Genomic DNA, 14,551 nt, shown 5'->3' with positions numbered 1-14,551 from the left:
GAGGAATACAAAGGGCGATTAATAGAGGGGGACGCATAACCCACACCACGTCCGCGGAGCCCATCGTATATCAGTCGTATTCGCACTTCCTCGGGTGTTCTAAGGGGCTAAGTGTACGGACTAATTCAATTGGGCCGCCCGGCGCCACACTTGTCTTGTACGCGACTTGGATCTTCCGCTGACGTCCGCTGAGTCAGACATAACCCTGTACTGAAAAAAAAAAAAAAAACAGGACCAAGCAGGATACTTTCCTTCAGTAATCTTGGGACTGTGGTTCTGGGGTTGGCGATATGTGACGGCCGCCGACTACGACACAGTTGAATTTGAAGTCCCCACCCAGCCTCGAACATGGCATATGCCATAGTGACGATACCCGTTGTCGGGGCAGAATTGTCTGACAGGTAGAACTTTGAAACCTAGCTACCATACCCATCCAACCAGATCATGGCGTACATACCCGTTAAGCTACGCCTGAGCAAGGTCTATTCGTGTCAGGTCGGCTCGACTATCCGATCACACCACCAACTCCCGGCAGGCAAACCTCAATGCACCAACACATCTCCCGCATCCATGATCCAACTAACAAGGCCGTGTTGTAAATCCCTGCAGTTCCCCAGACGTTCGCAGGTTTCTCTACAAAGAGAGAGGCACGCGTACGATGACCTCGGCTTACGTATGGATTCAGTCTGCATCGACTTTCCCACGGACCACGATTGAATTGTCTCCAGGGGTGGCTATGGCCATTATTCTGGACAGCCGGGCCATATGAATCTCATATGCTAAACGCCGACAAGACTATTTGGGTGCGTCTAGCCCTTTGAGGTAATTGCTTGGACATACTCTAGCAATATTAGAAGGCCGCTGATAGGTCGCTACAGGTGTATCGTTGACACCAGCCGAACCTACGAGTCATGGCTCTGCGTAGGCGGGGGTCCATACCGTCCCGTAATCGACATCTAACCGTGCAAAAGGTGTCTGTCCTCATCTGGTGGCCCCATGCGGCAGCTGAGCCGCCCGCACGTTTGCTGCACGGCCACGTTTTATATCTGCCCACCCTGTTCAGGGCCGACCACGAGCCACTGACATAACCTAACTCCCCGAAGGGTTGCAGCGGGCAAAAAGCTTATCCACCAACTGTGTAAACGGCGAGACCCATTTGTTGTCTTGTCAACTGACATTGGAGGAAAGCAACAGACCTACGTGTTTAGGCTCCAGGAAAACTTGTCTCAGAACTCGGCCGAGACGTCGGGGTAGTTCTTGCGAATGATTAAAGATGAATTCTTTACAAATCATATGAGACATGCTTAATCTTCCTGTGGCGTGAACTGATGTTGGGTTTGCGTCGGCTTTGGATGAAAGCTGAAAACAACAATCGGCGATCACAACTACCGTGCCCCTCAAGCTAGTGTCGACAAGTGCCTCGGCTACGGGAACTATCCCAATGGGGACTGTACAAAAGGGGAATGTCCCAAAAGATGAGGGCACAGGCGGTTCGCTGTGGGGCGCGTCGTCCGCCAAGATGCGCATTGCTTAGTTTGATGTTGTAGTTCGTGGCTAGCGTGACGTTGAAACCCTCAGAGTCCGGGAGGAGTCCGGTGCGTAGTCTACAGGCTCCGGCAATCTCCGGCCAAATCCGGACGGGCACCGACCGAAATTACCCACTTTAACCCGGACATCGTCATAAAAGCAAGAGCGACGGCTAAACGGCTCTATTGGCTGCCGCTAAAGTCACCGAAAACTTAGGCACGATTCAGTCTTCGTACGATCTTGTGACTTGTCACGGCAGGCAAAAGGTTTCTGTATTGATCTAGCCCGGACTTGAACCGGAGACCTTCAGTGAAAGACGCGCAACTTCTCAATCATGTGAGAGAAACTCGGCATGTTAGACTGACGTGATAACCAACTACACCACCAGACCATATGATTGCTCAATGAAGATGGCAAGTTGATTGTGTGGTGTTCGGTACCGCGGATGCCAGCGGATGCCCACAGAAGCGGAGCTGACGATTCTCGGGTGGGAATCGAGCCCTAGCAGTGGAGACCTTCTGGACTCGTCTCACGCGCTGGTTGGCTTGAAGAAAGCCAAGGTGCCCGAGGTCACCGAAGATCGTGGCGGACATAGCTCAGTTGGGAGAGCGTCAGACTGAAGTGGGTTTCGATCCTGTAAACTTCAATCATATTATCTGAAGGTCGTGTGTTCAATCCACACTGGCCGCAATCTTCCCTTTTTGTCTCTGTACGAGATTGAAGATCGCAAATTGGGCTCGCTGTGTGCGCTTTTGTTAGCAGAGAGAGAATAAACCCTTTGAATACAAAATCCTTTGCCACCATTGCGGGCATCTATCCAATCTTCCGAAGAGTCGATAGTCGAGATACACGGCAAACACGGAAGGATCTCCACAAACACGATACTTCCGAAACATAAGAAGGTAGAAGAAGAACATCGGCGTGTGTTGTGCGCCGACACAAAACAAAAGTTCCAGCATACGTGTTCATCCACCAATGTACTTTCGCCAAGAGCGAGATACGACGCGCCTCGGAATCCTCACTCTGTCCTTTGCATGTAATGAATGAATATTGAGCCGAGAATACGAGACTCGCGCAGGATGTGATGGTGCAAGTTCCAAGCAAGTGGCTGGCGTCTTCTCCCCTGTCAGATCATCATTCCAGTCAAGGCTGATCAGGAGTCCCCCACATCGGCTCACCTGCCTCCAGCCAACTCTACCAATTGCCGACGTGGTTCTATTGGTCCTGGCGAGGACCCGAGATTATCCCTCTAAGCAACGATGTGTTTTGTAAACTGCGATAGTGCAATTAAAAGTATGGGATGGTATTTTCCTACTACTTACCGTCAAGCTTTGCGCAACGCAGCGTTGCTTTGTTCGTCTAGAACAACTTTTCCCCATCAGTCATGCATCCTAGTTGGTCTTCCAGCTGAAACCCAAGGTGATAGATCTGGAAACCTCGAAAAAGTTGATGGGAGCGTCAACAGTATCTAACGCTACAACTGTCGACTACCTCACGAGAGAAGTCGAAGACACGTCATTGGCGTTAGCACGCGCGCCTGTGCCTTGAGCAAACCTCAGCAGTAAGATAGAAGGCACCAAACACAATACGAGACATATAACATCATCAACAAATTGTCGAAACACGAGCATAGCTATGCGAACAAACATGGGATGCGTCAAGAGAAAAGAAAAGGGGCGAAGGAGAGCTTCTCCGACGCATTAAACAACCGGCATTCTGACTCAAATGAGACCACGCTGTGGAGCAATGTTAGGACTCTATCAATACGAGATACCTGTTGCAAATTGCGAGAAAGACAGAAACAAGAACTCTACACTAATGTTACCTTTGTCTCAGGATACTTGCCGGATGCAAGTGCCTCCCCATCCATGACTCCACTCACGTAGGCGTCTCCGACCACCTCGTACATTCCGGCTCCAGTCGGCCTGAGGACGAAAGGCACCTCCGACCCAAGTAGAACACACAAGCGATCGCCTTTTCTTCCCTCCCTCGGTATCATGCAGAGTCTGCCCTCTGCCGTAGTCGAAAATCTCCTAGGCGTTGCCGCGGACAGCACACTCATCTCGACCGACTGCCCAGACAGAACGAACCGAACCCTCGCTCTCTCCGCCTCCTCCACGTCCTCCGAGTTGAGCCATACTTCCATTCCCTTTATCATCGTCTTCAGATGATCCGACATGTCAACATCGATACGATCGCTGAGCTGGCTTCTCTCGCAAGTCATAGTCCGCCAGAAAGAGTCGAGTCTCTCGGGAGACATCTCGTCGATATCCGCGGAACCGCAAGCGAGCTTTACACATTGTCTATAAAAGTTGAGGGATCTCCATGCGTTGCGAGAATGATAGGTGCCCAACCGATCTAGTGGAAATGGGACGCGGCTGAGCTTCGACGGGAACGGCAGGTCTGGGAAGAAGATACCGTCTTCCTTCACCGTGTCGATGAACATACCCGTACACTCCAGGATCTTGTCGTCTACGATTTCGACTCTTCCCGGAGTAGCCCCACCAGCAGAGAATTTCCCATATCGGACGGTATAACTTGGCAGTGTATCAATCTCCTGGTTTCGCAGATCAGGAACCCACGAGGGCAAGCCTGGAAGACGCCGCTTCTGCCATCGGATATACGGGCGAAGATACCAAGGGGCTAGTGCGTCAGTGATGAGCTTTTGCGGCGCCAACGCGAGGACGGCGAAGTTTTGCTTCTCCAAAAGCTGGGAGCGGGCGAAGCGCTGATAGCACTCTTGCACTGATAGCGAGTACAGATTGTCCTGAGAGATGATGCTGTCTTTTTCGACATCTGATGCGTGTCCTAGTATACCAAGGATGTGGTCTCTAGGGTTGCTACAGAAGAATGACCTAGTCGCTTTGACCCCGTCCATCAGCGTTATCGGCTTGGTTCCCCGATACCAATGGCTGAGACGCATCATGGAGAGGTTGTACAATCGCCCAGGGATAAAAGCCACCGTCTGGTCCGAGAGCAAACCATCATTTGGTAGGGCCTGGATCCCAAATGTTGCCATGCGCAAAGCAAGTTCTGCCATGGGCTCGAAAGGCATTTCGAGCTTGCCGCAGTACAGCCATGTTCTGTCGTTAAGCACTGCCTCCTGATATACCCATTTACGCTCGAACCAGCTGTGATTCAGGAGCGACCGGAGAGGCTTCCAATCGAGATGTTTCGTCGTCGACTTGTCCGCTTCAGACCCCTCAGCGTTCCGATGCCCAAGGAGTTCTGCGCTTTCTCTATTTTTCTTCGGGTCGTCCACAACTTCGGGTATGAGTTGCAAAGCCTGATCGACGAGTTCCACTACGCCATCCACGTCTCTGTCGTCGCTCCCGACCCAGATCAGAACAGAGGCAGCTCTCGAGTAGATCTCCGTCATGCGTACTATCTGATGCGTCTTCTCCATTGTGTTATGCTGGTCGATGCAGATTGAGTCTGCCCAGAGCGTGTACACCTTATCGCTGCGACGCCATCATTTGAGTGCCTCAAATAGCGTTTTCGTGATTTGTATCTCGCACCCATCGCAGGTGATGTATGCGTAGTCTGTAAGGTCACCCCACGCATACGATACCGCGTGATACTCCGGCGGGTCAGAGATCGAGGCGATAGTGAGTTTCACCTCAACGGGATCGCCATCTCGTCCTGGAAGAAGATGAAGCAGCCGGAATGAGCCTTCATTCAGTTCTGAGTGGATATATCGGGGAGCTCGCCGCACTAGTCTCTTCAAGGATGACAACAAATCGCGGTCACCGACGCGAATGAACGCGTGATAGCCGATCGGGGCTGACAGGACCAGTGTCACCCCAACCGCAACAACTGTCAGTGGACCGAACTTGAGGCTGTCAATGAATAATAGCATTTGGGCTGACACAATGAATCCGGCAGGCTGGAAACCAGCTCGGGCCTCCGGGAACTGTCCGTTTGTGGAAGTGCGGCTTGTGTGGCTGGAAGTATGTGTCTGGTGGCAGAAAATTGGGAGACCCCGGCAGATTGCGAACGGGATTGAGACGAACGGACGTGCATGCGGGTCCGAATTGATGATTATCTTGACCAATCACGACGAAGATCATTCACGTTAAGTTACATCCACTTTCCGCATTGGTAATGATGTCAGGAAATCGTGTTCGGCATCGCACGTTGGAACGATCTAGCCCGTGCCGGTTCGGTTTTGGCAGCTTAAGCGCCTGTGAATGACAGAACGTGATTCTAACTTCGAAAATGGCGTTATTATCTGCAAGCAAGGTTCCCGTTGAGTTCAGTTGAAGTTGACTCTGTCGGGCAGTAATCCAAACATCAGCAGCCATCGCATCTTTGAGTTGCGATTGGGCTGTCAGAATTCCATAGGGCTGTCAAGTCCGGAACGTGGGGCGCAACGTCCCTCGATCCCTCCACGTTCCGCTGAAAGTTTGTTCTGCTGCTGAAAGGCAAGATCTCTTGTATCAAGCTTCTGCACACAATCTCACTGCCCGACACATCCGTTGGCTGCCAATTGAGCATCTCCACGGCGGATGACTCAGCGGATGGAACGGCAACCCAAAATAGATACCCTGGTAGCTGCGTCGCAGATTCATGAATAAGGCACGTGTTAACGGGTGAGGTATGCCAGGGCATCGTGTCTCACCACATCACAGCTGAGTTACCAATAGCGACGACCTGCTGTGGTTGTTTGTAGAAGGAAACTCTCGCCAGTCTGTCTTCGACTAATACGTAATCACGCGGCAAAACTTGCGCATGGAATTCTGCATGAACAGGATGTAGCCGATATTTCACCACGTGTTCAAGTACTATCGAACATAATGTGAAGGTTCTCCGTTACTGTCGTTGCACCTAGCATAGTGAACAAGGAACGCTAATCCAAGACCCCGGTAGCAAACGTACTAGCACGGGGACTGCAAGCTAGCTCCTGACCTTTCGGAGAATTGACTGATTGAGTACTCTCGTACCTACCTTGTGCCCTTCCACCTGCTGGCCATAGCTCCCAGAGGTGAACAGGCAGCATTTTGCTGATGGCGAGTTTATTGTAACCAAACGATACGATACGACTGTAATTTGAGCTTGTTTGTATTGGGAGAAATTTACTCATGTTTGGGACATATCACCGTATCTCGTGCTGCGTGAGGATGTAGAGTGGTAGGTTTCTTGTGTTCCACGGTTTAGGAGCAAGCACGCAATTCACCGGAACCCCGCAAAAGGTTATTTTTGGGTTGGCTCAGCTCTCCGTGGGGACATGGCCTCTTCTCCAGTGCCTCGGTAGCCTATGATCTGTTTGGGTAGCATGACCCTGCATTGATGCCCATCAGCCGATTCCTGTTGTCGGCGAGATTCGTGCCCCACAGACACTGACCCCACGGGTCTAGGAGCCCATATTCGCTCGGTATCAGTCCGTTGGTACGGACCTTTCAAAGTAGTATTCGAACGTACGTGAAGTTCATTGGACCGGAAATATGTAGGATAATTGTCCATCAGAGTTGCAATGCCCTGTCCTTGGTCCTGGCTTCAGCTCAGGACCCACCCGGACCACCGGGTAGCCATCGGATGAAAACACGGCTATGAACTTGTGTCAATCGGTTGGGATAATGATGGAGAATCAGAGCCAAATCAGGGAACTTGCAACAGGGAACTCCCTCTCCTCTCATATTGCTTATGATCTCGAGAGCAACGGTGGACAGCAGCAAGTTGGTGCCATGTTTCACCATCAAGCGAGCTCTACCACAAACATTAGCAAGCACAAAGCCATATATATCGCAGTGGTTTCGGTATGAATTAAGTTGACCTCATGCCCCTGTACACATGTTTCCACATTGCACAGAAATCCAAAGAGCAGACGAAAACGGTGATAACAATCCACAATAGCTCGTATTACCGATTAATTGAAAACCGACGCGAGCTGCCTTAACCCAGGCATGGTAATTGGACCCTCGTGGGCTAGATCTCATGCCTGGCTATGGCTCGGGATGTCATCCTTGAAGCTCCCTAAGTAGTTAATCCTCCGATTTGTAGTTCCTTGCTCTCGAAGATTGAGCTCTTGCGATTCGCGGTGTCAGGAGAAGGTTGTGGGTGTAAGAACTCCACCAGTACTCTGAGGAACACATGTCGTCAACCAGTCACCAGCCTTATTACGTTCTGTTCTCAAAGCTAAGTGACATGCGAATATTTCATCCACCTGCGGTGGGCTAGAATGCGTGACATTACCCTCAACGTGACAGCCGGATTGGATCGTATTTGATGCCTTTCTCTCGCTTGATTCGTCTGGTGTAGTTGACCAGCATACATCGGTCTCTCTAATAGAAGACAAGCCTCTATGACCCCATAGCCTCTACCGCCAACACCTCCCAGCCATATCATGACCGCCGCTTTTTAGCATTTCATTCCCAAAGGTGGTCTTGTCTAACAGACAAAAGCGGTCTTTCGGCACGCAAATAAACCCAACCCTGTCGGTACCACAACAATCTTAGTCTGGTCTTAATACTCATTATTGTTACTACATGCGTTCTCTCCTGATTACATGGACAATATGATCTGGCTGGAGGCGATGTGGGGGTCTGCGTCTATTGGAGACTTCATGGTGGGTAAATGATTTGTTGGGGCCGGCTTCGGGTGATATCAGCACCCAACGTTGACATCGTGGAAAGATTTAGGATCAATTATAAAACTGGCTTGCGTCTACATTATATTCTTACAGCCAGACCATGTCTTGAATCATTCCTTCCTCACGTTCAAAAAGGTCATTCTTTTTCTTCTCTTTTGGAATCAGTCAGTCTTTTGTAAAGTCTTTCTTTTGAAAAAAATGCTTTCTATTCTCTCCTTGAAGCAACTTGTGCTGGGCACAACTCTCCTCCCAGCTTTGGTTCACACTTCTCCTGTTCCCCAACCCAACAGAATAACCGTTCCGGCTTCCTTGCAGACGATTGCACCCAATATTGTACAACATGGGCCCCTCGATGACGCCGCTCTGGCACGTCTGCAAGATTCATTGACCGCATCCAATCGACGTACGCCGTCATCGAAACCAAGTAGAGCTAAGAGGCAAGCGGCGTCATCGGTGACTGGAAACACGCTCACCATAGCTACGAGTGACGCGTTTGTGTCTGTTGATGTTGGCGACATTAACCTCATCGACAACAACCCTACAGACTGTCATTCTGAGACCCTGAACGGTCCTCTGCAGGCGTTGCAGGTGTTCATGGGCGCCGCCAACATTCGCGCTATGAACATTACAGCCTCTGGAGGCAATACGACTTCAATCACAAGTGTAAGTTACTTTAAAAAGAGCTGCCACTCATGACCACTCAACGCTCATATGGTTCGTCGCCTTTCAGAAGCTAGATGGCAACGCAGATGCCGGCACCTTCACCTTCGAGGACAATGAGCGCATCAAAGAATTCTGGATTATGGAGCAAGCTGGGACCTTCTTGGGCTTCAATTTCACTACCGAAACTGGCAAAACCTACTCCGCTATGGCCCAGACTCTCCGTGATCCGCCACCGATGACCAAAGTCCCAGTTGGGTCTGGCATTCTTGGTCGCATCCGCGTTCAGTGGTGCGATATCGGGCTTATTGGTCATGTCGGATGGGATTTTATCGATGATCTGCAGTCAGTCAGCATCAGCAACCTGGCCTATTCTGGCTTCACCGACAACATCATGCCCTCGGGCCCCGGTACCACCGTCACCGTTGGTTCTCAGATCCTCGACAACCGCAACTCCAGCACAGAGCAGATGATTACTATCATGACCATGGACGCGGTCACAAAGTCTCACACAGTCAGCGTTGCGAATATGTGGGCTGTCGGCGGCAAAATCGGAGTCGAGACCGAGGCCGGCATCCCCTTCATTGGGAAGTCCAAGGTGTCCACTGAGTTCAACTGGCAGGTTGGGAAGACCACCACTGAGGAGGACACCCAGTCCGAAACGTTGACCAAGTCTTCCACTGTCAATCTCAAGTGCCCTGCCAAGAAGTACTGCGTCGGCTCTTCCTTCTATACCAGCTTCAAAATGGATGTGGACGTCACGGCCACCTTCCGCGCGACAACAAAGACTGGCAATGACTTCTTCTGGGAACAAAAGGGCAAGTATTCTGGGGCGGACTCTCTTGCGCTGCAGTTGCAAGTAGATGAGGCCGACGGCGTGATCAAGCGCTCGGCCGCAACGATTAAGGCGTTTTGATATCGCCACGCTTACGATGGAAACTGATGGCAGAAATGAGTGGGTCTACCTAGCGTGGAAGATACCTTCATTTGTTTATTCAAAATCATGGTCCTCAGACAACAAATGACGCCGGCCGTCTGAAATTGACCCATATCATAAGACCCGCGCTTCCCGAGCTGTGACGAATTAACATATTGTGAAATCTGAACTCTTACTCAGAGATCTAACAACCTGGTTCGATGCCTTTCAGAGTAGTGTTTGTTTCGATGACGATTTACGTGGCGACTAATGGGCCGAGGTCCACCCCTACAGCGAATGGAAGTCATCATACCGATACAACCTAATTTGTCGCTTCAGCTGCAAGCCACCTATCTGCAGTCCATCGCTGGATATTCAAGATCTTACGTCACAGGTAGTACAGACAGTTAGAAGTTGGTGTGTTATAATCAACCAACCAGATGGGAGGGTGAGATCTTGTCCGCCGTTGGGGTCTGTATGCAAAGTAAGCGATCAGCAATGCCAGAATTGGCGAGGGTGCAACTACTGCAATGATCATTTGCTAGCCTTGCTTTACAAACACCCTAAAGTGGAGGGATACAAACACTTGACCCATCAATAAATGTTTATTCCTCCCTCTAACAAGACGCAAAGTGTCATCACGTGGCAATCTTACTTTGAAGCCGATGAGTTCGAAACTGGTGCGTATTTACATACACCAAGACAAGCAATATAAGTATATCTGCATTCTATTTACGTCTTCTCCTTTCTTCTCTTTTGTTTCTTCTGAATCTCTGAGGCTTCCCTCGATGCTGCCTTGATGCTGATGCCAATCTGTCGCGATTCTAACCCCTTCTCGACGTCGAAGCCCCTATTTCCCTCCTAATGCCGATCACCCAAGCCCACTCGGGGCTGCTTGCCCGGGCTAATGATTCTTTCGAATGTGAGACTGATGGCGCAGCGGACTTCTATGGCTTTGGGGTCCGACTTGGCATCTACTTTGCCTGGGCCAATGCTTACATCGCAAACACGCTTCTACCCTCCGAGATTGCCGGCGCATCTGACACTAACAACATCTTCTTACTGGTGATCCTGATCGCCATGATAAAGTGCAGCGCCAATAGCATGCTCACCAGTATCGATGGACTAGTCCTGATGCATCTCAGCGGCGGCTTTCTCTTCGGAACCCTCAGCATCTGGGGATATCGGACGCGGCAGTACTTTGACAACGGACCTCAAGGGATCCGCTTCTTTGGTGGTTTCGGAACACACTCGAGACTTATTGTCAGCCTAATGATAAGCGCTTTTGGGCTATGGTTTTGGATGTTTGGCGTCACCGATGGGCTTGTGCACCCAGGCACGGAACAAGAAATCGTCGAGGAACCAAACCCGCCGGAATGCGCGACCTTGTATACCTTCATGTTTGCCAAAGTTCGAGCTGGTGGTGGAATCCGCATCTTTTACATTATAATGTGTATTGGATGCATTGTCTATTACGGCATCATGCTTCTCGCCTCCGTTATCGCAGCTTGGGCACGGCTGGGGAAAATGCTGCATTTGTACAGGGAAAGGCGGTGGGCTGAGACTGCACGCCTGCACTTTGCGACAGGCTTCAAGTACGGAGAGTAAGTGCGCATTTATGATCCACCTGAAAGAGCCAATGGAGCCATGCTGATGTCTATGGAACAGATTGGAAACCATTTTTCGATGGCTCCGCTGGCTCAACCTCGCCTTCTTACTCTACTCGATGGTTCTCGTCGAATGCACCCTTAATTTCAACCATGTTGCTCCGGTCCTGGGAGGCGCGGGCCATGACAATGAGATTAGCCTTCCAGCACAGCTGCTTCCTCTGCTGATTGGCGCTTTCGGTTTTGTGCGAACCTGTTATCTCCTTCTGGAAACTTGGCAATCACCCGACGACATTGACCCGTCCCTTTCTGCGCCTCCAACACCGCTCCCTGCGCGCACAATGCATGTCAGGGACATGTTTCTGCTTTTTTCTCCTGCAATGAGACGCAAGTCTACTTTCAGACATGACTCTGGAGAAGCGGATGGTTTCGCAAAAAGTAGAGGAAGACCTGTCAGGTATCTGATTGCATGGCTCCCTTGGTTGAGTTTGCTCCAGAGCTTTCAAGGACGATCCGAATTGAACTATTCAGGCACTTATAATTCTAACGAAGCCGGTAGTAACAGAATGAACCAGTCTTCTATGGCACAGGAAGGAGAACAGAGTTACAATGGGCAAGACAATCATGACAACAGGAATGGCATGGAAGGCGGGGACAGCAATGGAAAAAGGTCCCGCCAAACCAGTGATGCGGGAACATCATGATTCGAAAGCTCATAGCATGCCTGCTTTTCAAAATCAGATCATGAGAAGAGCAGCAAGCAATCTTGGTGAAACATGCTTTGTGGGAATACATGTACGTCTTTGTAAGCGTTAGTTGATGCATTCAAGAGACTGGCTAGAACAAAGCACATAATAAATCTGAAGTTCTTCTGTCTTCTTAAACTCCAGATTCTGTATTTCTTCATGCACACCTAACCAATTGCCGAGAGGGAACCATTACTCGTAGTCTTGGTGATGGGGAATCGGGTTGGCGCTGACTCATCTGAAGCCGCTCGACCCCTCTCGGCCAAGACGTGTTCAGCTGGTAAACCACCCCAATCCTCTTCCGGCCGACAGTCCCAAGAATGCAAGGGGATGAGAAGCGCCGTTCCACCGCATGCGGCTGTCTCCACGGGCACCAACCAATTTGCAATCATCCGGGCTGAGGTTTTCATCTTGAAGCTCTTAGAAACATGCCAAGCTCATATTCCATCTTTCCTTAGTCCATTGCTGATGTGATTGCAACCTGTTCGACGAACGCCACAAGCTTGGGATCCTGTGCAACGCCGCCAGAGACGCCACAGTTGAGGGCTGACCCCTCTCTTCCTGTCTTCCAAGAATCCTGGACGACTTTCTCTCATCTCATATCTCACTTAACCCCGGCACTGTAGTTCTCGGTAAAGATCTCCATAATCATGTCCGACTCCACGACATCGAGCCCCGCTCCGGCGAGCGATGCAGGGGATATGGACTTCGAGCCACCCGCCAGCTTCACCGATACCTATTTCTTTCCAGCCTTCGCTCAGCTGCAGTCAGAATACCACCTCGGCCAGCCCATCTATGAGGAGGGGGAGACGTGGTGCCTTCTCGCCGAGATTGATGCCGCGTCTACATCGGCTGGTAATCCGTTCTGTCTAGTCTGCCATGATCGCAACGGAGACAATTTCATCATTGGATTTGACCTCAGCAAAGGTCTTCGCTTCACGCCGAGTCAGTTCAAGGTTGGATACACCATCGCGGTGGTGTATGCAAAGAGGGTCAACTTTGTGGATGGCACGAAGGGTGTCCGGGTTGCGGATTTAAAGACTTGCCATGTGAGTGGGCCCTGGCAAGAGCCCTTGAGAAGAGCAAGGAGCCGAGACATGGCTCATCCATTGACTTCATCAGGCATTTCCATTCAAGCTGGATCGGGTGCTCAGTATGAACAAGGCCCTCTGTGATTACTGGGAAACACTGGACGAAGAAGGCGTGACTAAAAGATGCCATGCCTGTGGTATTGAAGGGAAAAGAATGAAACAGTGTGATAGCTGTCCCTGGTACTTTTATTGCGGAAAGGTAAATTCCCGGCTACATACCCAATTTTCTTGGAACGACAGTCGTGCTAAAAGATTTGCCAGGAGTGTATGAAAGCTGGAAAGGATCGCAAGAAGCATAATGACGACTGCAATGCACTCAAAGATCCGAATATGGAAGCCCTTCTGCGCATTAACACAAGGGACGCTATGGAAGATACTCCGTTCGAATTTCCTGGTTAGGTGATATATCTTTCATTGCCGCATATAGCACAGCGAGGTCTGCATAGCTTGGCTGTACGAGACATTCCGTTAGGAACGTCATAATAATTTATTCAAACACCTAGGGCTGACGTTCGATAAGGAAGCAAATATGACTATGCATTCAAATCATCCGTCTTTAGATTGTTTTCTTCAAGTTCAATGCGTGCATAGAAGTCAGCAGTCATCGAGGCCAGTCTATCTAGGCTTCAATGGACTCGGCCGAGAAATGATGATAGCCCACAGCTTCAAGCCATACACGTCGCAGTCAAGTAATTATGAAGTCGCTAGTATCACAATATTCCGAGAGCCCACGATGGCGCTGCCTTTTTTGGATACTTGTCGGTATGCTGCGCATCGACGCTCCACAACTGCACCCCGCCCATATTGCGATTTGGCGCATCCAGTGCCCCTTGCTCACGATGTCGAGTCAGAAGGTACACCTCAGATACTCTCTGCAGCAGAACGTTTGATGTTGCTGAGTTGCAGGATCACCCAGAGAGGCTTTTGGCATCTAGTTGATTTGTTTTCGAGTGAATATCAGGCCCAGGACAGATGTCCAGAAGCATCGTATACCAGACTTAAGCGCGGTCTCCGGTTCACACTTGGTGCCAACTTCAGAGAATGGTGAGCAGCGACAAAGTGCAAAACGCATTGCAGAATGGGTTTCAGTTGATTTTCGACACACGCTCATGACTTACCCTACCACTACCGATGCGGTACAGGTCCGCAAATAAAACTTGAGACCTCGTAACTCACTAAAGTCACCGAACGACGTTTTGTTTGAGAGCGATGTTTTTGACCTATGAATACGGTACTGACGGCTAACATATATCTGTGGATGCACGAGCTTTGGAGAAACAAAAAAATAGTCGATATTAATTCTACCTCCGCCTGAAAGTCTATGAGTCGCTGTTTGCCTGTGTCAGCAAGGATAGTCATAGCATCATGAGATTTCCATCTTCTCCACACTTTCAGTCTCCGCAGACAGAACCACT

At 50.2% G+C, this 14,551-nt stretch overlaps 3 protein-coding genes across 3 annotated transcripts; 2 read left to right on the top strand and 1 right to left on the bottom strand.

Annotated features, from left to right (window-relative positions):
- Positions 1 to 3,337: 3,337 nt before the first annotated feature.
- Positions 3,338 to 4,933, bottom strand: CGCS363_v008518 (uncharacterized protein; the record flags this gene model as incomplete). The annotated part of the gene is made up of 1 exon (XM_036640367.1): positions 3,338 to 4,933. One exon carries the CDS (start codon positions 4,931 to 4,933, stop codon positions 3,338 to 3,340), a length of 1,596 nt encoding a protein of 531 aa, XP_036495003.1.
- Positions 4,934 to 8,314: 3,381 nt separating this feature from the next.
- Positions 8,315 to 9,692, top strand: CGCS363_v008517 (uncharacterized protein; the record flags this gene model as incomplete). The annotated part of the gene is made up of 2 exons (XM_036640366.1): positions 8,315 to 8,779; positions 8,847 to 9,692. 2 exons carry the CDS (start codon positions 8,315 to 8,317, stop codon positions 9,690 to 9,692), a joined length of 1,311 nt encoding a protein of 436 aa, XP_036495002.1.
- Positions 9,693 to 12,695: 3,003 nt separating this feature from the next.
- Positions 12,696 to 13,535, top strand: CGCS363_v008516 (uncharacterized protein; the record flags this gene model as incomplete). Its single annotated transcript, XM_036640365.1, has 2 exons — positions 12,696 to 13,094; positions 13,398 to 13,535. The coding sequence occupies 2 exons, from the start codon at positions 12,696 to 12,698 to the stop codon at positions 13,533 to 13,535; spliced, it is 537 nt and encodes a 178-aa protein (XP_036495001.1).
- Between the last annotated feature and the right edge of the window lie 1,016 nt (positions 13,536 to 14,551).

This window comes from Colletotrichum siamense (genome assembly GCF_013390195.1).
Source record: "Colletotrichum siamense strain Cg363 chromosome Unknown KSG_Cg363_contig05, whole genome shotgun sequence".
In the NCBI taxonomy this organism is placed as follows: domain Eukaryota; kingdom Fungi; phylum Ascomycota; class Sordariomycetes; order Glomerellales; family Glomerellaceae; genus Colletotrichum; species Colletotrichum siamense.
This window is presented reverse-complemented; position numbering and strand designations above follow the sequence as displayed.